Genomic DNA, 27,313 nt, shown 5'->3' with positions numbered 1-27,313 from the left:
TGTGTTTGTAAGAGTTAGTTCCTTGAAATCTAATTTGTCTGCTTAATTCCTTATTCTCACTAAATATAGTCTTGAAGAAAATTGTTTCCTTCCGATTTAAGCTCATACTCATAGTGGGAAGGGTTGTTTTTATTTGAGCTTTGAAGATTCAGTATACAGTAAGTCCCGTACATATGAATGAGTTCTGTCCGAGAGTTCTGTTCGTAAGTCCAACAAAGTTAACCTAGGTACCCAACTAACACAATCGGCTATATAGTACTGTACTGTAATAGGTTTATAATACTTTTCACACAAATAATACATAAAAAACAAACAAAAAGTAAAGAAAATATTTTTAATCTTACAGTACCTTGAAAAGTACAGTAGTACAGTATAACAGCTGGCATACAGGGGCTGGCAGTGAGTGAACAGGCAAGAAGAGTTACTGACTGGAGGAGGGAGAGAAGGTGGGAGATGGTAGAGCTGAAGGATCATCAGCAATAGGAGACAGAGGGCAAGGTGCAATTTCACTCATGCCTAACATTGATGGCACAGGTTCTGTTTCCTTGCTGGATTCAATTCTATCTACCATCTTGAAAAAGCGATTCACTGATGTTTGGAGAGTAGCTCTTTTTTTCTCGTCATAGATTACATCCTGGGCCTGAAATAAAGATACTGTACTACTGTACTCTGTACAGTACTGTAAAGTACACAAAAGCACAATGACTTGTAGAGGATGCACGCACGTGGCAATGTACACCAGGCACATGAACTAACTTACATGATTGGACATGTGAACCCATGTTCACATCTTTGAAAGTTCACAACTTGAAGGTTCGTATGTAGGGGCTTACTGTATTGTTTTGTATTTGTGGTGTCGTATCCCTGGGACGGGCTTTTTCCTCCCTCTCTCTCACTGCTGCAGTAACTGGAGATCCCAGACTGTGCTGCTCTCCTTCCCTCCAGCTTAGCCTCCTCTCCCCCTTCTTCTTCATTAGAACAGCACATATTTCAGTTGCTAATCCCTATCTCCAGTTCCTGTTGTCTGCTCTCATTTAAGAATTTCCTCGTTCCTTCCTTTCTTACCCTTCCTTTCCCAGGAAGTTTATTCCTTATGAAATGATGAGACACACAGGGACATATTAAAAGGGCATATTAAAAGGGAGGAGCCCATGTTTGCTGAGGCAACTTTAAAATACCAAACGTCTTTGTAGAAAATATGTGTCCCATATTTTAAATGAATTTTTAAAAATTTTACTTAAGTCATTTCATCACGCTTGCATATTTTTTAAAGGTAATGCCGTTACATGCTAGATTTGTCAGTAGTTATTTTGAATAAAAAGTTTCTAGGAACTGAGGCTGTGTTGTTTTTGTTTGAATACTAATTTCTCTGAAGATTTAATAAGCATTTATATAAAATTAATTGTAATTTTGTTGATTTAAAGTTGAAGGTCACATTTAACGTGGCTTGTTACTTCTTTGCTCTGAAAAGCAGGACATTTTACTTAAATAAAACTCATTACATATATCCTCATCACAAAAGTAGGGCTTATACCTTCCATAGAGAAGGTTTAGTTCCTTTGTATAATACATGTTAGTTTCTTTTTAGGTTTTATGGGTGTTGTTAGCTGCACTATAGTTCTTCAGGTTTACTAAAACCATGTATTAGTTTTTACTTATATTTTTCAATGCTACTCATAAGAAGTTATGAGGGTGAATATTTTATGCTAATTTTGCAGGTGAGGAAGTTAAGAACCAAAGATGTTAAGAGGTTTGCTGAAGGTTACATGGTTACTGCAGTGAAATTGAGATTAGAGCTCATGTCTGTTGCCAGAGTTGATGGTATTATGATTATTTAGGGAATATATGGGCTGATAGGTAGACAGTTACATGTGATTATAATAGTTATGCATAAAAATGCTGTGAAAGTGGAGAATAGGAAATACCTGTTAAGCAGTCAGGAAGGCTTTATAGAGGGGGTTAATCACTAGTGAAGTGATTCTTCAGGGATCAGAATGTGCTTTGTATTTCATGCTGTGGTCATTGGGCTTTATTCTTTGGGGAATTGGGAAGTACTGAAGGATTTCAGCAGGAGGGGTGATGTGACCATCTTCATATTCTAAAGATATGGTGGCTGTAAAAGGGGATACATTTGTAGCGTGGTGGTACTAGAGATAGGGAGACCATTACAGGAAAGCTGTGGGGGAAGTGATGAAGTTATCTCTGATGGCAGCAGTGGAGAGGAGGAGAGGAGGGAACTGGATTTGAGCTTTTAATAGTCAGACAACATGCAGATGTTGTTCTCACTTCTTCCATCCCCCACCCACCCCGCCCCCATCAGAAAAAGAGCTAAAAGTTTGCGTTTAGAAAACTGACCCAGTTCTGATCATCTTCAGATTGCTGATCTGCAAAGAGCTTTGATCTTAATTGTTAAGGGTATAGCTGCATTTAGGATAGAAATCATGTCTTTTAGTGACAAAGCTCTTTCTTTGGATGGAAGCTAAATTTATGCCTGGATTATGGTAATAGTGTAAATAAGACTTTTCAATATAGGATCTACACAGTCACATCATTTCAGGAAGCAAAGCTAACATTACTTAAAATGATCAGTACTATTTTATGAATGACTTCTTTCATTCCATTCTAGACCATTCTAAGTCATTTCTTAGAAATTTCTGATTGAGTTTTGTAGGCAGGAAGAATGCTGTAATTGTCAGTCTCTTTGATATCATGTCCTTCTAGGCCAGATTCTACCTATTTGATGCCACCCTGTGTCTTGTCCTTTCCTCATATCCTGAAATGGAAGGGACCTGTTGCAATGTTCCCATCTGTCATGTGGTAGGTGGAGTTTTCTTGGATTGTCTGTAAGAACAGTCTTCTTATTGCTAATTGGGCCAAAAAAAATAACAGGTTTATAATAATATGAGTTTAGTTTTTAGTATCTAATCATTCAGAGATTTAGTTTATATATCTTTCTCTAAAATTATGAAATACAAAGGAAAATGATGCATAGTTATATTTATGCTTGATAATCAATAAGGTCTTTTTCTGATTGATGACATATCTATTTAATGGAGGCTGCATACCATAGTGGAGTGAATGAGAGTTCTAGAAATTAGTAAAACTTACCTTGTAAATATTTTTGTAATCTGCCCCATTGTATCTCACCTTATTAGCACAATCTTAGTTTAGACCTTGGGGCTTGGCATAATAAAATAACTTGTCTCTCTGCCCTCAGTCTGTTGTCCTCAAATCCACACTCTGCAGCTACCTAAATATTCTATAGAAAACGCAAATCTGACACCATCCCACCCATGTATCCATGAGTCTATTGTTGCTAGTGAGTTCTGCTAAATGCTTAAATTTGTGACATAACCGGAGTGGCTCCTTGAATATTTAATTTCCATGAAGTCTTGCTAGCTCCAACAACTTGACACACACACCCGCGCACGTACTTGACTTCTGTAAAATATTTTAATGCATTCATTTCTTTTTATGCTTTAAGTACTGTTTACTTATTTACTTAATAACTTGTTGATAGTATTTATTAAAATACCTGATATAGGTTGATGTTAATTGAGATGGGTATAAAATTATGAAAAGATAGAAAATAGGACACATAACTGATAGTAAATAAGAAAGCGGCACAGATCTCTGTCAACCATCTTCATAATTCTTTTTTTTTTTTTTTTTAAATTTATTTTATTTTTGGCTGCATTGGGTCTTCGTTGCTGCTCACGGGCTTTCTCTAGTTGTGGCGAGCAGGGGCTACTCTTCGTTGCGGTGTGTGGGCTTCTCATTGCAGTGGCTTCTCTTGTTGCAGAGCATGGGCTCTAGACGCACAGGCTTCAGTAGTTGTAGCACGTGGGCTTCAGTAGTTGTGGCTCGTGGGCTCTAGAGTGCAGGCTCAGTAGTTGTGGCGCATGGCCTTAGTTGCTCCGCGGCATGTGGGATCTTCCAGGACCAGGGATTGAACCCGTGTCCCCTGCATTGGCAGGCGGATTCTTAACCACAGTGCCACCAGGGAAGTCCCTTTTATACAATTTTTAAAGGTTACTTTCCATTTACTGTTATTACAAAATATTAGCTGTGTTCCCTGTGTTGCACGGTACATCCTTGAACCTGTCTTACACCCAGTAGTTTGTACTTCTCACTTCCCCACCCATATATTGCCCCCTCCCCGCCCAGGCACTATAGAGCAGACTCTATATCTGAGTCTGTCTTTTTTGTTATATTCACTAGTTTGTTGTATTTTTTAGATTCCACATATAAGTGATAGCATACAGTATTTGTCTTTCTCTGTCTCACTTATTTCACTCAGCATAATACCTTCCATATCTATTCATGTTGCTGCAAATGGCAAAATTTCATTCTTTTTTATAGCTGAGTAGTATTCCATTTTATTTATATACCACATCTTCTTTATCCATTCATCTGTTGGTGGACACTTAGGTTGCTTCCATATCTTGGCAATTGTAAATAATACTGCTATGAACATTGGGGTGCATGTATCTTTTTGAATTAGTGTTCTGATTTTTTTTTTTTTTTTTTTTTGTATATATACCCAGGAGTGGAATTGCTGGGCCAAATGGTAGTTCTATTTTTAGTGTTTTGAGAAACCTCTGTACTGTTTTCCACAGTGGCTGTACCAATTTACATTCCCACCAACGGTGTACAAGGGTTCCCTTTTCTCCATATCCTCGCCAACATTTTTTATTTGTGTTCTTTTTGACGATAGCCATTCTGACAAGAGTGAGGTGATAATCTCGTTGTGGATTTGATTTGCATTTCTCTGATGATTACTGATGGTGAGAATGTTTTTCATGTGCCTGTTGGCTATCTGCATTTCCTCTTTGGAAAAATGTCTATTCAGTCCTTCTGCACATTCTTTAATTGAGTGTTTTGTTTTTTTTAAATCACCTTTTTTAAAAAAAATTTATTGAATTTTGGCTGCGTTGGGTTTTTATTGCTGCGTGCGGGCTTTCTCTAGTTGTGGAGAGTGGGGGCTACTCTCCGTTGCAGTGCGCAGGCTTCCCATTGTGGTGGCTTCTCTTGTTGTGGAACATGGGCTCTAGGCACGCAGGCTTCAGTAGTTGTGGCACGCGTGCTCAGTAGTTGTGGCTCACGGGCTCTAGAGTGCAGGCTCAGCAGTTGTGGCACACAGGCTTAGTTGCTCCGCGGCATGTGGGGTATTCCTCGACCAGGACTTGAACCTGTATCCCCTGCATTGGCAGGTGGATTCTTTTTTAAAGGTTTTTTTTTTTTTTTTTTTTAACTTTCAGTTTATTTATTTATTTACTTATTTATTTATGGCTGTGTTGGGTCTTCGTTTCTGTGCGAGGGCTCTCTCTAGTTGCGGCAAGCGGGGGCCACTCTTCATCGCCGTGCGCGGGCCTCTCATTATCGCGGCCTCTCTTGTTGCGGAGCACAGGCTCCAGACGCTCAGGCTCAGTAGTTGTGGCTCACGGGCCCAGCTGCTCCGCGGCATGTGGGATCCTCCCAGAGCAGGGCTCGAACCCGTGTCCCCTGCATTGGCAGGCAGACTCTCAACCACTGCGCCACCAGGGAAGCCCGGCAGGTGGATTCTTAACCACTGTGCCACCAGGGAAGCCCGAGTGGTTTGTTTTTTGATGTTGAGTTATATGAGCTATTTATATATGTTGGAAATTAATCCCTTATCGGTCATATCATTTGCAAATATTTTCTCCCATTCATCAGGTTGTCTTTTTGTTGATGGTTCCCCTTGCTGTACAAAAGCTTTTAAGTTTAGGTAGGTCCAATTTGATTATTTTTGCTTTTATTTCCTTTACTTTAGGAGGCAGATCCAAAAAAATATTGCTCTGATATATATCAAAGAGTATTCCACCTATGTTTTCCTCTAGGAGTTTTATAGTATCTGGTCTTACATTTGGGTCTTTAGTCCATTTTGAGTTTATTTTTGTATATGGGTTAGAGAATGTTCTAATTTCATTCTTTTACATGTAGCTGTCCAGTTTTCCCAGAACCACTTATTGGAGAGACTGTCTTCTCCATTGTATATTCTTGCTTCCTTTCTTATAGATCAATTGACCATAAGTGTGTGGGTTTATTTCTGGAATCTCTATTATGTTCCATTGATCTGTGTCTGTTTTTGTGCCAGTATCCTACTGTTTTGATTACTGTAGCTTTGTAGTATAGTCTGAAGTCAGGAAGCATGATTCCTCTAGCTCTGTTTTTTCTCAAGATTGTTTTGGCTGGAGTGTATTTTAACAGAGAAAAGGAGGAGAGAAATTCAAGATGGTAAGTTAGCAATGTTTTTGAGGAGATTTTCTGCAAAGGGGAGTAGTAAAGTGGAATTGAGAGTGTTTTACCTTTTTTTTTTTTTTTTTTAAAGGATGGGAGAAAAGCATGTTTATATTCTGATGCCAATGATCCACTGAGAACAAAATGTTAAGGATGAATACATGGAGTAGTGCTCTTGAGGAGCTCAGTGGGATAAGATTTAGTTCACGAGTGTAGGGATTGGCATTATATAGAAACTTGGATAATTCCTCTGTGTTAATAGGCCAGAGGCACAGTATGAGGTGTAGATGCTGGGAGGTAGTTCGATGGGTCGTGAGAGTTTGTGGAAGATCTCTTCTAATTGCTTCATTAAATTTTTTTTTTTTTCTTTCAGTGAAGCACAGGAAGCAGAGTCATTGCCATGAATAAGGGTGGGGAGAAGACATTGAGGGTTGAGGATCAGGAAGATGTGAAATAGAGTGGGAGAGTGAATAGACCAGGGAGTTACTGTATGATTGCCTGGCAACATTAAGGGTGCCGTTGAAGTTTGTGGCTATGGATTTAAGGCATCATGATCAGCTGTGTTTAGATGCATGGGTATAGATGCACAGTAGGTGGAGAATTAGGTTTTTCTTTAGTTGTTGTGGCTTTGCTAACCAAGAATGATGAAGTGAGAGAATGGCAAGGGAGTTGAGGGTGTTTGCAGAGGAGTGATTATAATGGGTGGCCATGGATTTAGCTATAAAAGGAAGGGAGAGAAATCGTTAAAGATGAGGGACAGTAATCCATGCGAGAGATGATGACTCTGAATAGGGTCTACGTAATAGGTCTGCATAATGTTTCACAGGTAGAGCCAACAGGTTTCCTGAGGTTGGATGTGACGTGTGTGAGTGTCGTCAAGAATGACCTTAGAGTTTTTGACCCTTAGCACTTGTAAGAATGGAGTTGCTGTCAGCTAAAGTGCTTGGTACTTTATCACATTTGGTGGTTTGGTTATATTTTGTTGATTTGATTCTTCCATATAAAAAGAGAACTTTTCTAGTGTAATTAAAGGTAGGCAGATATAAATATAAACCAGCTTAACCCATGACCACTCATCAAGTTTCTATATTGATTCACTCATTCGATTCATACTTACTGAGTACTTGTTATGTTTCAGGTGATGTTCTAGGTGATGGGAATATAGCACAAAATATTCTTTTTGGGTATTTTTAAAACTAAGAAGTCTTTTTCTTTTGACAGATTGTGAGATATAGGGAAAAATTAAGTTCTTTGGATTTGGACAGACCTAGGTTGAATTTCAATAAAATGATTAAAGCTTTTCACTGTGGGTAAATTACTTTACATATGAGAGTCTTGGCTAATTCATTGTGAGAAGTGGTAGCATGATTCCAACTTGGTAGGGTTGTTGAGAGAAGTAGAATTAGATAACCAAGTAAAGCACCTGGCATATAAGTTACCCAACAAATACTCTGCTCCCTCTTTATCTTCTCTCTTTGTATTTTAGGGTGTATTTGGTTTTGGGATCGGCCAAAAGATATTTAGAGTTAAGTCTAATTAAAAACGAATGTTTTTGATATCTGTTAAGGTAATAGTAATATTGATATTATAGGAAGAGTACACTTAGATTGCAGGAGACTTGGCATTGAATTCCTACTGTGCTGTTTAATTTCAACAGGAACCTTACCTTTCTGGATAATAATAAAAAGTATCTATTGAGTGTTGTTTATGAAGTTCCAAGTATGTGCCTCACACTGTATTAGGTGTTTTATATATAGATGTCTTATTTAATTCTAACAACAACCTTGCAAATTTACTATTATTCCCATTTTACAGATGAAGAAGTTAAGGCAAATAAGTTAAATAACTTTCCTGAGGTTATATAATAAGAGGCAGAATGAGAATGAATTAAAAGTTCTTTTTCCTCCTACAGAGTGCTCAACATTTCTCATCTGAAAAATTGGGATACTGATTTTATTTTTGACTGTTGTTAAATTCTCGCACTGAGAGAGAAGTGAAACAGAGAAGTGAAACAGTTGGATCAATGCCTGGCAGTAACAACAACGTTCTCTTTATTTCCTGAGGTGTTGATGTAGGTTGAATGGTTTTAATGGTCTTTGTTCTCCATAGCTTATGTTTTGCTTATAGCTTTTTAAAAAATTGTGGTAAAATATATATAACATAAAATTTACCATTTAAACCATTTTAAGTATATAATTCAGTGGCATTAAGTACATGCACAGTGTTCTGGTTGTAACTTTGAATTATCATTTTCTTCCCTCCAAAACAAATAAAAATAAAGCTATTTCACTACTCTGTGAACATAATGTTGCTAATCAAAATGTTAGTGGTTAGGGCTTCCCTGGTGGCTTAGTGGTTAAGAATCCGCCTGCCAATGAGGGGACATGGGTTCGAGCCCTGGCCTGGGAAGATCCCACATGCCATGGAGCAACTAAGCCCGCATGCCACAACTACTGAGCCTGTGCTCTAGAGCTTGCAAGCCACAACTACTGAGCCCACGTGCCACAATTACTGAAGCCCACGCGCCTAGAGCCCGTGCTGTGCAACAAGAGAAGCCACTGCAATGAGAAGCCCGCGCACCGCAAAAGAGTAGCCCCCGTTCGCCGCTACTAGGGAAAGCCCGTGCACAGCAATGAAGACCCAATGCAGCCATAAATAAATAAGTAAACAGATAGATAAATAAAGTTAGTGTTTATAGCATCCTGGGAAATTAGGAGTCAGTAAATAAGTGTATGCATGCATCTGTTTACTTTTGTTTTTTGCACCTAGTCAACAGTATTTTCCTGCATATGACAGATACAGCAAAGTTATACTCAGATATAGTATTGCTTTCTAGGAGGTTATAGTGTAAAACACAGTGGGAAAAATTAGGCAGCTGTCAGTGAATCTAGAGATAAATACAGCTGCATAAATACTTCTCACTTATTTACATACATTAAAGGAACATATTGGTTAACCATGAATATAAGTGTAGATATTTTTGGGTTGAAGAATGTGTTGGTAAATGAATTGCATATTAAGATAGTTTTGAGGCAGAGGCATCACCTTGTCTCCTACCTTTAGAGAGGCTCTTTGAGAAGATTAGCAGGAACTTTTTGAGGTGGCAAGGACAAGATGCTTTGTGAGGGTGGGGGAATAAGTGGGAGTGAAATAATCAGAAGATGGTAAGTTGAAAAATATCCCTGGAAAGTGGGAAAGGACCTAAGTAACTGAGTTTGTATCAGATAGTCTGTTTAAAACATTTGGAAGGTATAAGTGAACTTAGCAATTTTTAAGGGAAATTTTTAGCTAACAGATGAGGGGAAAGTTCTTTCTTTTTACAAGAGTCAGACTAATTAATGAGTACTTTGTAAACAAAGTCAGTGATTCAGAGCTCCAAGAGGCAGTCATCAATCAGAAAGGGTTTCAAAATAAAGGCTCTTTATTTTCTTTTCAGTGTAATACTTAAGCCATAATTTGATATATCAGCAGTGGTTTCTCAGCCCTGTTGTTGGTGAGGTCTGTCTCCTTTGTTGAACTTTTCAAAAATCTGAGTTAAACATTTGAGATTCAGAATCCATCTGCATTTTTATAGCATCCTGGTATAGCGTTGTGTATACCAGTTACAATTTTCTTTTTCTCATTTGTTGTTCTGGCATGTAATATACTTTCAGTAAATATTAGCATAGTTTGAATATCTACCATATACCGGGAAATATAATAGATTATGGGTTGAAACTTCTCTTTAAAAAAGTATGTGGCAGCCTTTATTATTTATTTATTAGACTTTTTGAGAAACATCCATTAATCCTCCTATATGCCAGGTGTTGGTGATATGCTAGACATTGGGTTAATAAGAGAAATAAGGCAGACTCTGCCTTAAAGAGGATATCAAAAAAGAAAGAAGACATTATTCACTTTCTTTTTGAGTTTGAATCAGATTGTTGGTTTATTGAAAAATGACACCAAACGGTTACCTCTGAAGATTTTAGAGAAAATTTGCTCTCAAAATATTCAGATTGAAGTATTTGATTTGATAAATGCTTGAACTATTAATGGAAGTACTAAGTATGAACAATATTTATTTAAAATTTTTCTCTCAGTGGTAGTAATTAAGAAAATCCTAATCATGAGACTCATAAATAGTTGCCAGCGTGGTAAGCCACGTTCTTGGCAGTATATGATGTTGCACATTGTTAATGGGCTACAGTCATTGGTTTGTGATTAAAAGTCGGCTGGCTCTCCTTCTTCGTTCTTTTCTGCATGAAATTTGCTGACCTTAAAGGTATTATGGGAGGGAAACTAGCTTTAAAGACTGGATTTACTTTTTCAGTTTCATTTATTTCTTAAGCTCTTATTTCTTACATTTCTGAACTGTATTCCTTGCCTATATCAATTGACTGGGACAACAAAATATAGAATATGGCATAAATATTTATGCCTCTAGTAAAGACTTAATGGAATCACATTTGGCGCATTTTGTAACTCTATGTTGTTTGGTTTCACTCAGCCAAATAGAAGTGTACCTTTGTTTTACCTAGACTTTTAGTTCATTCTAAAAATGTCAGTCATATTTGTCTCCTTTCTCTCACTACATTCAGTTGTCACTTCAGTCTGACCTCTTCTATCTATCCTCACTGCTGTGGTTGTAGTTTATGTTGTTACTTCCTGCCTGTACTGTTGGAATAGGCATTCACTGGTAACAAGCATGTAAACTGAGACTATAGTTTTTTCTCTAGATTAAAATAAAACTGACTATATGGAAAGCATTTTTTGAACTTGAAAGCACTACACAAAATATAAGTTGTGATTTCTGTTATATTTGCCATCAAGTCACAGTTCACTTAAAAATGATCAGTGGCTTCTTTTAGAGTCTTCTTTCTTGGTTCATTGTCATTCACTGACTGATAACCCCAAGCCATCTTTCCAGATTCACATCCTACTGCTCCTCCACCCACGCTTGCTAGTGTTTTCTTCCTCCCTCTGGGCAGCACTGTTAGCTGGCAGAGGGCAGTTGCTTGTTGTGTGGGACCGGCCTCCCCACCCCTCCGCTGAAGACCTGCAGCAGCAGCTGGAGGAGCGGTGAGCAGCGAGGAGCACTGAGTAGCACTCTCAGTAGAGAGCCAGACTGCTCTTTGTGGGTCCCAGATGTCATCTTATTTCCTCTTTGGGTTTGTTCTTGTTTTCTCTTTTTCTAACCCCACTTATTAAAATCCAATTTCTCTTTCCTAATACCACCAAAAATGCAATTGCTTGCATGCAAAAGCCAGTCAGCCATAATTATTTATTAGGAGTGGTACTGTATAATAATAATGTACATATATTATAACATATATAATAATAGTAATAATATATAGTAATGAATAAAACAAGCTTAGTCCTTGCCTTCATGAAATTTTATCTTTGCTGCTAAAGTATAAGGGCCTTGAATCTTAAATATTTTAAAGTTCCCTTCCATTTTTTTTTATAATATGTTGTATATTTTGTTCATTAAGTATTTAAACAGCAGTATTTGACAGTGAAAAAATAGACTTTATACTTTAGGCTCTTGGGGGCCACTGAATAGTTTTAATTGGAGCAGGAATAATATTAGTATATTTTTACTAACACTTAAGAGTTAACTTTAGTACTATAAAGAGGTGAGGGGTTTTATTGTCACTTTCTACATCTTAGTTTTCTAATCAGCCAAGTAATTTCGTGAAAAGTTTTTCTCTTCCAAACATTTATATTGGAAACCAGTTAGGTAAGTAATGCAGTAAACATATTTTTTGAGCGCTTACTATGTGCCAGGCACTGTTCTAGGTACTCAGAAAAGAGCAACAATCAAAACAAAGCCTTTCATCTCATGATTGCATTATAGTGGAGGATTGGACAGTAAGAAAATAAATACATAATATGTGCCCTGTGATTAAGTGCTGTGAAGAAAAATATAGCAAATAGAAAAGGGGAAGGCTATTTTAGATAGGGAAATAAGATGACCTCTGAGCAAAAACATTTGTGCTAGAATGAAAGGAGTTAACCAACAGTGGGTGTACGTGGGAGAAAGAGCTTTGCAGGTCAAGGATACTGCAAGTAGGGGGTTTCAGTGAGTAATTTATTAATATTTTTTCCCCTTTATTGTCACTTTAGAATAATCTGTAGATCCCTCCATAATCTGGCCCTCAATGATATTATCAGTCTTTTAATTACCTAGTCAAATGGTAATAATAATGCCTATTTTATGAACAAAGTGAAATATATAATATATAATTTATATATACATTTATGTAATATGTTATAGACACTCTGTAATTGATAGTTATTGTCATCATTATTTTGTTATTATAATAACTATTAGTAGCTTATGTTCTTGCCTATTCATGTCTCCCTAGAGAACACTTGCTCATCTTTCAAGAATCAATGTAAATATCACCTTCTCCTCAAATCTTCTTCTTGCTATACAGGACTACTCCCTTAGTTTTACTGCCATTATATATTTATTACATGTCTGTCATTGCACTTGCCATATTTAAGTTTATTTGTTTGTTTTTACCCTTTGTATACCTGGCTTCTAACCTGAAGTCTGGCATTTATGTATTTTGCTAGATAAGTAACAAATAAGTAACAAATATATGTTTAAACTTTCAACATATGTCTGTTACTGTGGTAATATACTTATTGTAAAGGTTTGTTCAAGGGGAGTGTGAATTAAAGGTACGTTTTTATCAAAAGGAGAAGTAATCTAAGAAGTATAGGTCTGTATTCTAGATTATGTCTGTCATTTATGAGGTATCTAGTGATCCCCTTCCTTGGGACACATTTATGCTTCTTGGTTCTCTCTGCTTCTCAGCCAGGTCCTGGCAGTATCTATGATAGCAATCCTTTATTCTTCTCTGACACTGGTGACACTGACGCATTTATGTTCATTATACTGACACTCGAACATGAATTGGAGTCTTGAAGACTGGTGTGAATCCCAGGTCTGTCATTTCTAGGGGTGTGATTTTAAGAAAGTAACTCATTAGTCTCATTTCCTCATCTGAAAAATGGAGATAATATGTTCCTCACACAGAGTTGTAGGGATTACATTATGTACATAAAAGAGCATTGGCTTCTAGAATATATCAGATGTTTCTTATTAGGTGAAATCATTTTAATTCAGTAACTCTGTTTCTGCAGAATCAGATTGAGTGTTTGTTTGGCTTTGGGTAGAGGAAAACAAGGTGGAATTTAACAATAGTGTTGATTGCTGACTTTGGTTAAGTCTTACTCTGTTTCAGCTGATTCCTTTTTTTCTCAGTGGAATGTGCTGGTCTTGATCCAGAGAAAAGAAAGGAATGCTCAGCATAATAATGCTAGAAAGATACATCCCATCATGTTGCATTTAACACAAGGTGAGGGCACCAAGGGGAGGAAATTTGTCTTAGTTGGGTGTCCAGCACCAAGTACAGGGCCTGGCACATGACAGGCACTCCATATCATGTTTAAATGAACAAGTGAATTCTGTTTAGATGAGAAACCTGTTCTGGCTATGGAGTACATAGTGCATTTTGGGTAGCTAAGGTAGATGTCTGTAAGATGTTGGCAAAGGAGACTGATTTTGGTATTTTAGCAGTTGTCTTTGAAACCATTATACCTGATTCATTATATGTACAGTTCTTTTATATCATTTTGTATATTTTAAAAGAAATTTAGGTCAGTTAAAAATGATCACTTGTGCTAAAGTAACCTAGAATGGAAACAACTGAGAAAAAGTGAAAAAGACCTTAGAACAGGTAATGGAGTTCAGAATTCACAACTATTCTAAGTTAGATTTCTAGGCCTTAAGTCACTGTACCAAAAGGAAATAAAATTTTATGTGGAGAAGTGGATCACTCTTGCCATATCCTCAACCCCTGTCTTTCCTTTTCTTCTGCTGTTCCAACTTGGCAAAACACCAAGCCTTAGAGCAGCCTTCATCATTTACCTCCCCCATTCCTTGGGGGCATGGACTGTTGAGTGTGGCCAGGATTCCCGAAGCACTTCCCAACTGCTGTGGCTCCCAGTCTTGCTTCCATCTTGTCTATTTTCCACTGTCACCAGAATGGTCTTTCTAATGACTCTGTTTGTGTTGGTTCTCTCCTTGAAATCCCTTATGGGCTTCTCAGTTTTCAGGATAAAAATCCAAATTCCTTAGTATGGAAAACCACTTTCAGACCCCTTCTTACCAATCTCCTCTTTTTTTTTTTTCTTCCACCCACATATTATCTGTACCAGACATATTAACCAGTTGCATTTTTCTGAGTGTTTCATGTTCTTTTCATGCCACTGAACATATGATGTTTCTTTTTCCAGGCATGCTTTTCTCTCCTTCCCAAGGTCATCAACTACGGGTCCTTTAAAACTCCCCACGGTTACCTCTAGAAAACTTCTGACTTTCGCTTTCCCAATCTGGATTAGGTGCCCTTTCTCCATGCTCTCATAACGCCCTACAATTAATGTTCTCAGTGGTACCTAACCCAATAACATGCCTTCTTCCTCCCTAGACTGTGAGCTTTTTCGAGTACAGGATACTCTATTATCTCTTTAATTTCTAATGCCTCTCACTGGTTAGCACAGTATGGAAGCCTAGAATTTTGTGATTTAGTTAATGTATGAAGTAACAGAATTTATCAGAGGTCCAGATTGTGCCCAGCTAAGTCCTGGGTATTATGAGCATGTGAGAAATGGAATAACATGGTCCCTGCGCTTTTCATAAGCTTAGTTGTGTGGACAAAATGACATTAAGCAATTAAAGGTTAATTAAAAGTACAACATTAAAGGATGATTTGAGAATAAAGATACAGTTGAAAATTTCAAATCCCTTGGCATTTCATTATCTGCTTTTTGCTCTGTTTTTCCTTAATATTTACCACTACTAACATGCTATGCCTTTTATTTATCTTATTATGCTCATCTCCTCCATTAGAATGTAAGTTTTATGAGGAATTCTTACCTCTTTTGTTTACTGTGGTATTTCTAATGCCTGACACATGGTAGGTGCTCAATAGATATTTGTTGAATGTATGGAATGGTGTTCAGAGAAAGAAGTACTCACTAGGAGCTAGTATTTATGAAATTCTTCATGGAGAAGTTACATCCAGAAGTAGACCCTAAGACATAGTGTTTTATTAACTAAGTTAATTTAAGTAAAAAACTACCCATTTTGTTTATATATGAGTTTTTTCCAGATCATATGTTCCTCCTAATTTTCTCTCAAGCTTTTTAATGTTTCTGCCGTCCTCACTGTTGACTTCGCTTAGAGAGTTTGACAACAAAGCCTGTTTAATCAGAGTGAGTGATGCTGAGCCTTTCCTTATTGTACTAGTTGTAATAACTTTCACTTCATATGTTGGTTAGCAAAATAAATATGTGTTAAAAATATGCCTGCTGGAGGCAGTAGCACGTTGTATACACATCTTCTTCACACCATGTGTTGTTGTGATACCTGAGAGCTTATATTTTATTTTGCATCCATTCAGAATAACTTATGGGCATATCAGGGTTCTGGATGTCTTGTGAATTAGGGATCATAATTGACCATTATGCCTGTAATTTCTTAAATTTTAGCAAATCTTAATCAGAGTTTTGAATATTTATACACATATTTATGTCACATAACTTATAATTTCATTTTTAGAGAGTTTCCTTTTCTGTTTCCTTCCCTTCTAAAATTAAAGGAATCAAAATTAAGTTTCAGATTAAAAACTTAAAACTATTAGAAATGTTAAATTGCCAAAATGGTCTATAAATAGAACATGCAGGTAATATAGGCTTAAATTGTTTTTTTTTTTAGAAAATTATTAGTTGGTCTCCAGGACTGGCTTCTTTTCTTGTAATTTTTTTTCCTAAGTGCAGAATTAGATATTCTTAGGCCATTATGGCTGCAATAGAGCTTAGTAAACATCTAGTCTACTTGCTTTAGTTTAGAGAGGTAACTAAGATACAAGAACAAGTGATTTGTCCAGTCAGTTAGCAGGACCAGATGATAAACTAGATTTTTAACTATTGTTGAGGAGATAGCCAAACTGTGGCTAACCCTTCTGTTATGCTAATAACCACTTTAAACTTTAAGACCATACTGTTCCTAGAAATACACGTGGATCTGATGATGTTTTAAAAGGATATTATTTTAGTGACCTGGTAGAAGTCAGTTCCTGGAATTTGTCAATCCAGCAGTCAGCCAGATTGGGTGTGAGTGAAGTTTTGGCAGTACTTTTCCATTTTGGTATGTAGAGTGTTTACTGGTTGAGTCAACAGGAGGTAATTTTTATTAATCTCATTTTAAGCCATGAAAAACCCCACATTCTCTTTAAATTGTTGGTTTTTGACAACCTAAATGTGAGGATTCACTCATTTTCCATAGGAAAAGGTTTAGCCAATAAATGTATGTTAAGAAAAACATGAAGAACAAGATTTTTAAAAATTCAGTTTTTCCTTGTTGAATCTAAGAAGTTATACATTTTATTTTAAAAAGTCATATGGTGGACTCTTGGATTCTGTTAGATAGAAAAATGATAAAAACATGTCTAAGGATCATGTGAATAGTCTGCATTTCTTTTTCTTGTATTCTTTGTGATGTTTCCCTAGGACTTATGTTTTAAACTGGACTATACAAAAATAGCACCTTGTACTCTGTGATTTTTAGTTTTTTTTTTTTTTTTAAAGAGGGAGTTTATCTGTTTTGGGGGAGGAATAATTTATAAATATAATGAGCTGGATAAGAAGAAAATGGTTAAAGATGTGGAAGAATGTAGACAACCTGAATTTAGTACTGGTTTTAGTTGACTAATATCAATTAAATTGAATTATTTATTTTTAGTCAGTGTGTTCATATATTATACTTTTGATGTGAAGAATACCCTACTAGACGTCTTAAAGCCTCTTAGTTTGACTTAGTCTGAAATTTAATTTGTTGGTTTTGCTTTAAATTACATTCTCTTGACTATAGCCTGTGTTTGGGGATTGCAAGTTAGTAATTGCCCTTTGTTCTATTTCAGATCCCTGCATGTCACTGAGTCCACCATGCTTCACAGAAGAAGATAGATTTAGTCTGGAAGCTCTTCAAACAATACATAAACAAATGGATGATGACAAAGATGGTGGAATTGAAGTAGATGAAAGTGATGAAGTAGGTGGAAACCCTTTTTCCCTGGTATTCTCTTAAAACAGAATGACCAAGTTTTCAGTCTTAAATTTTCCCATTATTCCTTGTATGACTCAACTCCTTCATCTTCATCATCTTTAGTTTTTCTCTTTACATTTTAATTTTACCCTTTGTATTTACATGGTTTTTCTTTTTTCTTTTTTTTCACGTCTATACAAGTCTTCTCAGGTTTATAAGAAATCCCAGTCTTGTGTACTTGGGTTTCTCAACATATATCCTATTCTGACTATATCAGTTATCTATTGCTGCTTTACAGACCACCACAAAATTTAGTGGCCTAAAACAACAACATTTTGTTATTTCTCCTGATCCTCTGCGTTGACTGGGCTTTGCTGAGCACTTTTTCTGTTCCTGTAGTTATGGCCCGAGGTCACTGTGGCAGTTGCATTCAGTTGCCAGCTCTGCTGGGCTGGAATATCTCAGATGACCTCTTTTCCATCAGAGTCTCTCTCCATCCAGTCTCTTATCATTCAGGAGTCTAGCTCAAGCTTCCTTACAGCATGGCATCCAGCTTCCAGGTGGCAGTGTTCCAAGAAAACAAGTTCCCATGTGAAAGTGCTTATCATGCCCCTGCTTGCCAATGCCTGTTAATATCAAATTGGCTTAAAGCAAGTTATTTGGCTGAGCTCAGAGTCTGTGTGGGAAAGGATTATACAAGGATATGAATACCAGGAGATGTGGTTTACTGGGGGTCACCAATGTCCTAATCTACAGTACTCACCATACAAATAAATAGCGCTTTATTTCTTAAGCATTCTCATCTTACCCCTGTCTCGTGTCCCTTTTAGTTTTCTTCTTAGAGGTTGTTTTCTTTATTTGACTATGGTCTCATTCTAACCAAATTCCCGGGTCATTTTTTAGTTCTTTTCACCCTTTTTGTTGTATTCGTCACTGTTGAGATGCTTCTCTTTTAGTTTACGTAATACTAAATTACACTATTTTCTACATTATTATCTAATGTTGTATAACAGTGACATCCTCTCATCACATTTTTATCTAATCACATTGTTATGTAACAGAAACATTCTCTAAAGATCAATTTTTGACCTGCTGTATAAAACATTTACCTTGAGAATGCTCACCCATTTTTAGGTTACTCCTGATTCCTCCATCTCTAAGCCAGTCCAGATTCTGACCTACATATATTGCTTTCTGCCTGACATCTTTTGAGGGCTCTTTTGTTTTCAGCTTAGTTTATCTAAAGCAAAATCCCAGATCTTCTCTTTGAAATCCCTCACTGTTCAATGGCAATTGTGGACCTACTTCTCCTCAGTTTTTACTCTTTTATTTTATTTTTTTAAAGTTTATTTTATTTATTTTTAATTTTTGGCTGCGTTGGGTCTTTGTTGCTATGCACGGGCTTTCTCTAGTTGTGGCGAGTGGGGGCTACTCTTCGTTGCAGCGCGCGGGCTTCTCATTGCGGTGGCTTCTGTTGCGGAGCACGGGCTCTAGGTGCGCGGGCTTCAGTAGTTGTGGCACATGGGCTCAGTAGTTGTGGCTCGCGGCTCATGGGCTCTAGAACGCAGGCTTAGTAGTTGTGGTGCATGGACTTCGTTGCTGTGTGGCATGTGGTATCTTCCTGGACCAGGGCTTGAACCGTGTCACCTGTGTTGGCAGGTGGATTCTTAACCGCTGTGCCACTAAGGAAGTACCAGTTTTTTTTTTTTTTTAAAAGGAACTCCTTTATTTACTTATTTATTTTTGGCTGTGTTGGGTCTTCGTTTCTGTGCGAGGGCTTTCTCTAGTTGCGGCAAGTGGGGGCCACTCTTCATCGCGGTGTGCGGGCCTCTCACTATTGCGGCCTTTTTTTTTTTTTTTTAAACTTACAAACAAGCACTTTTTTTTTTTTTTAATTTTTATTATTTATTTATTTATTTATTTATGGCTGTGCTGGGTCTTCGTTTCTGTGCGAGGGCTTTCTCTAGTTGCGGCAAGTGGGGGCCACTCTTCATCACGGTGCACGGGCCTCTCACTATCGCGGCCTCTCTTCTTGCGGAGCACAGGCTCCAGACACGCAGGCTCAGCAATTGTGGCTCACGGGCCTAGTTGCTCCGCGGCATGTGGGATCTTCCCAGACCAGGGCTCGAACCCGTGTCCCCTGCATTGGCAGGCAGATTCTCAACCACTGCGCCACCAGGGAAGCCCATATCGTGGCCTTTCTTGTTGCGGAGCACAGGCTCCAGACGTGCAGGCTCAGTAGTTGTGGCTCATGGGCCTAGTTGCTCCGCGGCATGTGGGATCTTCCCAGACCAGGGCTCGAACCTGTGTCCCCTGCATCGGCAGGCAGACTCTCAACCACTGTGCCACCAGGGAAGCCCCCAGTACCAGTTTTTACTTTTTTAAATTAGGAGTTGGCAGACTTTTTCTGTAAAGGGCCAAATTATCTGTTGAAATATGTTCCCCCCCCAAAAAAAAAATATTTTGAAGTCCTAACCTCCACTACCTCATAATGTGACCTTATTTGGAAATAAGTTTATTTCAGATGTAGTTATTTAAGAGGAGCGTATATTGGAGTAGCATGGGCTCTTAATCCAATATGACTGGTGTCCTTGTAAGAGAGGAGAACACCATGTGGACAGACAGACACAGGGGAGAAGATGATCATGTGACAGTGGATGCAGAGATTGGAGTTATGCAGCTACAAGTCAAGGAATGACAAGGATTGCTGGTGACACCAAAAGCCAAGAGAAAGGCATGAAACAGATTCTCCCTTAGAGCCTTTCAGAGAGCATGGCCCTGCTGACACTTTATTTAGATTTATAGCCTCCAGACCCGTGAAAGAATAAATTTCTGTTATTTTAAGCCACTCAGTTTATGGTACTTTGTTACAGCAGCCATAGGAAACGAATATAGGCCAGCTAGTAAATAGTTTAGATTTGTGTGAGCCGTATGATCTCTGTTGGATCTACTTAACTCTCCCATTGTAGTGCCAAGCAGCCATAGACAGTATATGAACTAATGGTCATGGCTGTGTTCCAATAAAACTTTGTTTGCAAAGACAGGCATCAGTCTGTAGTGTGCCAACCCCTGCTATAAATAAAATTTTGTGTTCTTAGAATTTATTCCTTTTTCTTCCTTTTTCACTTACCTGTTTTAGTTATTTACTTATTCCATTTTAATCTAGGTATTTATTATCTTATGCCTAGATTATTACCTCTAAATTTTTCCTCTCTAATCATCATGCATATCACTTTGAGAGTGTCTTTCTCTAGCTAAGAAATTTAACAGTGATTTCTTAGTACTTATTAGATCAGATATTAACTCTTTAGTCTTTTTGTTTTTTTACTATCTCTGCATCAGCTGATTCATGCTTACTGAGATAATCTCTTCTCATTGTGGTTAAATCATTTTAATTAGAGTTCAGTTCTATTAATACCAAAATCATGGCTTTCAGTTCAAAATAGTCAAATTTATTTCTTTCATTTTTAGAACTGCAGATGACAGGATAGTCCTATTTTACATTGTTTCCAACTTAAAAAGTATTCGAAATATGTAAATATATTCTGTTGGTCGTAAAGTAGAGTAAATGAAATGAAGTTGATGATTATTAGGAGTTTTACTTACAGGAATATAACAAAGTAGTTGTCATTTATTGAGGGTCACTTTATTATACTGAGTAATTCATTCTCTCAACATCATCACCATTCCTTCTCTTTCTTCCAGTACAAACACACACATACACACAATAAAATCAAGCTGTAAAACTACTTTTTAGAAGTAATACTCTGAATTGTTAGTGATGAATTGTTCTTTCTAATCCTCCCAAGATTGTCTAAGGTGTTTACTTAGTTGCTAATATAGTTGCTTAAGATTTTGAATATCAAATATTCTAACATAAATTCCATTTACTCCATAAATTATTACTATCCATATGAATTATGGAGTCAATAGAATTTTATGTTCATATATTTGATACTGTTTGTAGAGGAAATTATTCTCTAGACTAAATAGATTTCCTGAAATTATTGTTGTACATTTTCTTAGTCATTTACAGTATTAGTTTGATCAAATTCCATGTCAATTCAGAGAGAGTGTAGTGTTTAGTAGATGAATACTCTGTGCAGTTTCATAATTCTGTCCATCAATTAGACTGGAGATAATTTACAACACTAATTCTTGTACTGTGTTGAAAGGTTATAATTTTAAGTTATTACACTGATGGTGCTAAGTTTTCCTTTGATTTTGGTATTTCTGAGGAACTACTCATTGCTTAGCATTGTTTTAGGTTAAGAAATATATTAATTCAGAGGGATTATTATTATTTTTTTAATAATTCAATTTATTTTTTTTGGCTGTGTTGGATCTTCGTCGCTGCACTCAGGCTTTCTCTAGTTGCGGCGAGCAGGGGCTACTCTTTGTTGCAGCGCGGGGGCTTCTCATTGTGGTGGCTTCTCTTGTTGCGGAGCATGGGCTCTAGGCACACGGGCTTCAGTAGTTGTGGCTTGCGGGCTCTAGAGCGCAGGCTCAGTAGTTGTGGTGCACGGGTTTAGTTGCTCCGCCACATGTGGGACCTTCATGGACCAGGGCTCGAACCCGTGTCTCCTGCATTGGCAGGCGGATATGGTTAACTTGAAGAGTTTAGTATTATAAAATGTTTGAAAAGATTGGTGTGCACTTTCACTTTTTAAAGCTGGAATAGTTTTAGGTAGCCACATTTCAGAAGTTACAAATTAATTTATTAAGATTGGTTAATTCTGAGCCTAGAATAAGGCTAGATTCTTTATATTAAAAATCTACATAATAAAATTACTTTTGTTATTAATTGATATATCAAGTTATAAATATTACTACTCTGGGGTATTTTCTGACACCAACCAGTTCTTCAGTTTTCCAACACCAACTGCATTTCCAGCAATTCAATTCAATTCTGATGCTCTCTCCCTGATCCCACAAGTTAAAGGGTTCAGTCCCATAATACTGCCCTCACCTCAGATCCCAGTCACAAGTCTCTGGTTATGTTTTTGAACTTCTGACTGACTGGCGATAAATCTGGGGTTCCCATGGCTCCTTCCTCAGATTTGAACATTTGCTGGGTATGTATCTGAAAAAAACAAAAAAACCCCATGAATTCAAAAAGATACGTGCACCCCAGTGTTCATAGCAGCATTGTTTACAATTGCCAAGATATGGAAGCAACCTAAGCATCCATCAACAGATGAGTGGGTAAAGAAGATGTGGTACATAAATACAGTGGAATACTACTCAGCCATAAAAAGGATGAAATTTTGCCATTTGCAGCAACATGGATAGTCTTGGAGGGGTGTTATGCCAAGTGAAATAAGCCAGACAGAGAAAGGAAAATACTGTTTGATAGCACTTATACGTGGAATCTAAAAAATAAACTAGTGAATAATACAAAAAAGAAGCAGACTCACAGATATAGAGAACAAACTAGTGGTTACCAGTGGGGAGAGGGAAGAGGGGAGGGGCAATACAGGGGTAGGAGATTAAGAGGTACAAGCTATTATATATAAAGTAAATAAGCTACAAGGATATACTGTACAACACAGGGAATATAGCCAGTATTTCATACTAACTATAAATAGAGTATAACCTTTACAAATTGCAAATCACCATATTGTATACCTGTAACTTATATAATGTTGTACATCAACTGTACTTCAGTAAAAAAAAAAAAAAAGAAAATTTGCTGGAATGGCTCACAGAACGCAGGAGAACACTTTACTTATGTTTACTGGTTTATTAAAAAGGATATAACTCTGGAACAGCCAAGTGCTGTATATGTATAGGACAAGGTGTGGTAGAAGGCGCATGGAGCTTCCATGCCCTCTCTGGCCATGCCGCCCTCCCAGCACCTCCCACACCTTGATATATTCACCAACCTGGGAAGCTCTCTGAATCTCTAAGTTCAAGAGTTTTTACAGAGCTCAGTTTTCCCAGAGGTCAGGTAGCTGGGACTGAAATTTCCAATTCTCTGATCACTTGGTCTTTCTGGTGATCAGCCCCATCCTGAGGCTATCTAGGGGCCCCACCCTTAGTCATCTCATTAGCATGAACTCAGGGGTGATTAAAGGAGGAAAGGACACTATCACTGAGGAAATGCCAAGGCTTTTAAGAGCTCTGTGCTAGGAACCAGGGATAAAGACCAAATATACTTCTTATTATATCACAACTTAAAAAATATTTAAATATGGAAAAAATAGCAAAAATTCATATTTTTTAATTATTAAAAATACCTTCAAGAGAAGGATCTGTTGCAATTGTGTATAATATATAGACAGAGAGATATTAAGTAAGCTTATGCAGATATTTGACAGCCTACTTGAATGTATTTGATTGCATAATAATTCCTAGAATTGCAAGTTATTTTAATCTTTTTACCTCATCATCAGATAGTAAATGCTCAAATGTGTGAAGTAGTATCATTATCACTGTGCCAAACAAAGTAAGCGCGCATGGCTGTATAATTTATACTTCAATGGAATTCTTATTGAGTCTTTTAAATTTCAGTGGAATTCCAAATATTTTGTAATAAAAAAATAATAACTTTATGTTAAAAAGTAAAACTTACGTTAAAAGAACTTAGAATTCTATCAGTATAATAGGTGAACTTTAATGTTTAAAAACGTTAGAAGATATCTTTCTCTCTATTTCTTTTAATATGAATATTTAAAAGCAAATATAGTATGCTTCTATATTTTATTAGTACCCAGAAGAATCTAGAAATCCATTGTACAATATGGTAGCTACTAGCAATATTTGTCTATTGAGCACTTAAAATTGAGGTGTGTTATATGTGTAAAATGCACTTCAAATTTTGAAGATTTACATAAATATTGAAATATTGTTTACATGTTGGAAATGATTATATTATGGGCATACTGGGTTACATGAAATATAATATAAAATTAATTTCACTTGTTTCTTTTTACTTTTTAATGTGACTCCTAGGAAATTTTTAATCACATATGTAGATCACAATTTATTTATATTGGACAGGACTGATCTTACAGACTATAGTGTGTTGCAGGCTTTAAGAGAATGGGTTTTTAATTCTGTAGTTCTTGGACCAGTTTGGTGCCTTCAGTTCATTATCGCTACATCTTGATTTGTATTTCTTGTTAAAGTGTCTCTTTTTTTTTTTTTTTAATTAATTAATTTATTTATTTTTGGCTGTGTTGGGTCTTCGTTTCTGCGCGAGGGCTTTCTCCAGCTGCGGCGAGTGGGGGCCGCCCTTCATCGCGGTGCGCGGGCCTCTCACTCTCGTGGCCTCTCTTGTTGCGGAGCACGGGCTCCAGACGCGCAGGCTCAGTAGTTGTGGCTCACGGGCCCAGTCGCTCCGCGGCATGTGGGATCCTCCCGGACCAGGGCTCGAACCCGTGTCCCCTGCATTGGCAGGCAGACTCTCAGCCACTGTGCCACCAGGGAAGCCCAGTGTCTCTTTTTTAAAGAAGTGAATATTAATACTGTTATAGGTCTCTAGTAGCCATCATTAGGAAACTTCATGAATTTAATAGGAAACCTTAGAAGTTTAAAAATACTTAATTTCTTGTGATTTTTGAATGGAAATATTGCTTTTTAAAAAATTTAGCAAAATATTTAGCATTTGAAAATGCTGGATGGAAGCTTAATTTTTTTCTCTTTAGTACCTATTGTTTTTGGTCATATGAGAAAGTATTTACTTTTCTAGTTTATTCATTCATTTGATATTGAGCTAATATTTGAGGATCTATTCCATGCCAGATACTCAAATAGATCTTGAAATATATCAGGAACAAAACAGACACAAATCTCATATACATCTTCAAGCCCTTAGGCTAACATTCTGTTGGGGCTTGTGACTAAACAAAACAAAACTAAACAAGACTAAGCAAACAAGACTAAACAAAACAAGACTAAACAAAAAACTAAATAAGCAGGGGAAAGGGGATCAGGACAGGTAGATAATGGATGGCTGTAATTTTAAATAGGATGGTCACAGCAGGCCTCATTAAGAAGGTAACAAAGTGTGGACTGTTTGCAGTGCTTGGACAAGTAAGAGAATAAATATCTGGCAATTTTCCAGAGCTATTCTACAATTGAAATTGGAGGACTAGGGGTGTTTCAGATTAGGAACAGGATATGCAGCTTTTGCTCTCTAGGTCATTGTCTTCTGACGCAAGATCTAGAAGATTAGATGTCAGTGTATGCTGAATTTGTGACCTGCTTAGATTGAGTTGTTGATTACAGGTAAGTTTGCCTGTTCTGTCAATATTGAAGATATTTTGGACAGTGTAGGTACTTGATTAGCAAATAATTTAAATGAGAGTATTGAATGGTTTTGTGGCCCTGAGCACAGCAGTAGGAGGCAGTGAGAATTGACATTGTTATAGCCTACTTCGTGACTGGAAGTTTTATTATAGTTCCTAGTGTGTATGAACTTTGTTTTCTGTTTTTATTTTTCCCCCTTTTTCTTTTATATTTTAAAAGGTTTCTTCCTCTTTTTCTACTTTTTCTTCCTTTTTATCCATTCTTCCCGTTCATTTATGTGATTCCAAATAGTTTTAGAGTGTTTGTTATCAGTTGGTTTTGTATACATATGTATATAAAACCAACTTTAATGCCAACTTATGTGAAAAATCTGGTTGTACCTGGTATTTGTTTTTCTTATATTAGCTATTCTGCCTGAAAAACACCTTTGTCATCATTTCTCTGTACACTTCTCAGAAAACTTAGTTTTAACCACACAGATGAATCTGTCTGAAACAAGGGAGTCACTTAAGAAAATAGGCAAAAGTAGGGTTAGAAAAAAATAGTAGAAAATACATTTTAAAAAAGGATCACTGGGTTTTGAATTACATGGAGTATTGTTTCTAAAGGAATAACTGTGTCTATTCTTTACTGAAGTTTTCTAAGTTAAAATTTCAACTTAGGTATTAGTTATCTATTATTGTGTAACAAATTCTTCCCAACTTAGTGGTTTACTAAGCCACTCACGGTTTTATCATCTCACGGTTTCCGTGGGTTCGAAATCCAGGAGCAGCTTAGCTGACTCTTCTGGCTCTGGGCCTCTCATTAGCTGTGGTTAAGATGTTAGCTGGTATTGCAGTCATCTCAAGGCCTGATTTGGGGAAGATCCACTTCAAGGCCTACTCATGTGGCTGTTGGCTCCATAGGTCCTCACTGGTTGCTGGTTGCAGATGTCAGTCTTCTGCCACATGCCCCTGTCCATAGGGCAGTGGTCTTCCCTGAGTGAGAGGGGCTGAAGGGGGCGGGGGGAGCACGGGGGGAGGGAGAGAGAGAGAGAGAGAGGGAGGGAAAGGACAACATGGAAGTCAAAGTCTTTTTGTAACCTCATCTTGGGAGTGATGTTTCATCACTTTTTGCCGTATTCTGTTTGTTGGAAGTGAGTTGCTAGGTCCAGCTGATACTCAAGGGGAGGCAGTTACACAGGAGCACAAATAAGAGAATGTGGGGATCATTATGAGCCATTTTAGAGGCTGCTTACCATGGTTTGTTTTTGTACTCTGCTAGAGAGATTTGATGGGAAATTCTCAAGCCATGGAATTATAAAGTATAAAAGCAGTAAAGTTACATAACTTCCTTCAAAAGGCTTTGCTTTGGAAGTGACCCACAATAAGACTTTTCAGTTTATCTTTGTATTAGGATATGTCTAACATTTTAAAGCATGTTAAATTTGATTAAAATTATCTGCTGAGTAGTACTTTACATGCACAAATGTACCGGTACAACTTATTTGACTGAAGGATCACTTGGCGTTCACCTGAAAGGACAGGCAGGGCAAAGGTAAGGTGAAGAGAGTAGGTGCTAAAGAATTCTTGCTGTTAAATTATAATTATTGAGGTATTTTCCTGTATACTGAAATTTTCATAGTTTCATAGTTCAATTAGTTAAAAACTTGATGCCATAAAAACAGGCTTTAATTCTTTTTGGAAAATAATAGCAATA

At 37.2% G+C, this 27,313-nt stretch overlaps 1 protein-coding gene across 1 annotated transcript in view; it reads left to right on the top strand.

Moving 5' to 3' along the window:
- Nucleotides 1–27,313, top strand: part of STIM2 (stromal interaction molecule 2) — a 164,615-nt gene that overhangs the window by 47,329 nt on the left and 89,973 nt on the right. The window contains exon 3 of the mRNA XM_082464554.1: nt 17,238–17,368. Within this exon, the coding sequence (XP_082320680.1) occupies nt 17,238–17,368 (131 nt within the window). The remainder of the gene's footprint in view (nt 1–17,237; nt 17,369–27,313) is intronic.

This window comes from Balaenoptera physalus, assembly GCF_965194825.1.
Source record: "Balaenoptera physalus genome assembly, chromosome: 5".
NCBI classification, from domain to species: domain Eukaryota; kingdom Metazoa; phylum Chordata; class Mammalia; order Artiodactyla; family Balaenopteridae; genus Balaenoptera; species Balaenoptera physalus.
This window is presented reverse-complemented; position numbering and strand designations above follow the sequence as displayed.